Genomic DNA, 244 nt, shown 5'->3' with positions numbered 1-244 from the left:
CATGCATATCCGACCCATCAGCAGAGCCATCTTGTGTTGGCGTTTCCCCTGCCTTGAATTTGTGCTTCTTGTGTTTTTTATGTTTCCGTTGGCCTGGAGGCTGATTCATGAAGCGATACTGTTCTGGAAGTGGGCCTGCATGTAGGCGGAATGCAGCAAGCTGGAAGCAAATACATCTGATAGTCATCTCAAAACAGTCAAAGACTTACACTAACTCAGGTGGATGTAAGTTCACTAATTTATG

At 45.1% G+C, this 244-nt stretch overlaps 1 protein-coding gene across 1 annotated transcript in view; it reads right to left on the bottom strand.

Annotated features, from left to right (window-relative positions):
• The window catches only part of LOC119587811 (mediator of RNA polymerase II transcription subunit 19-like), a gene marked incomplete in the record, with an annotated part of 5,868 nt that overhangs the window by 800 nt on the left and 4,824 nt on the right, over nucleotides 1–244 (bottom strand). The window contains 1 exon segment of the mRNA XM_037936510.1: nucleotides 1–160. Within this exon segment, the coding sequence (XP_037792438.1) occupies nucleotides 1–160 (160 nt within the window).

The sequence above is a fragment of the Penaeus monodon genome, chromosome 23 (genome assembly GCF_015228065.2).
Source record: "Penaeus monodon isolate SGIC_2016 chromosome 23, NSTDA_Pmon_1, whole genome shotgun sequence".
Lineage (NCBI taxonomy): Eukaryota > Metazoa > Arthropoda > Malacostraca > Decapoda > Penaeidae > Penaeus > Penaeus monodon.
Note: the sequence above shows the minus strand (reverse complement) of the source record. Positions and strands in the feature narration are given on the sequence as shown.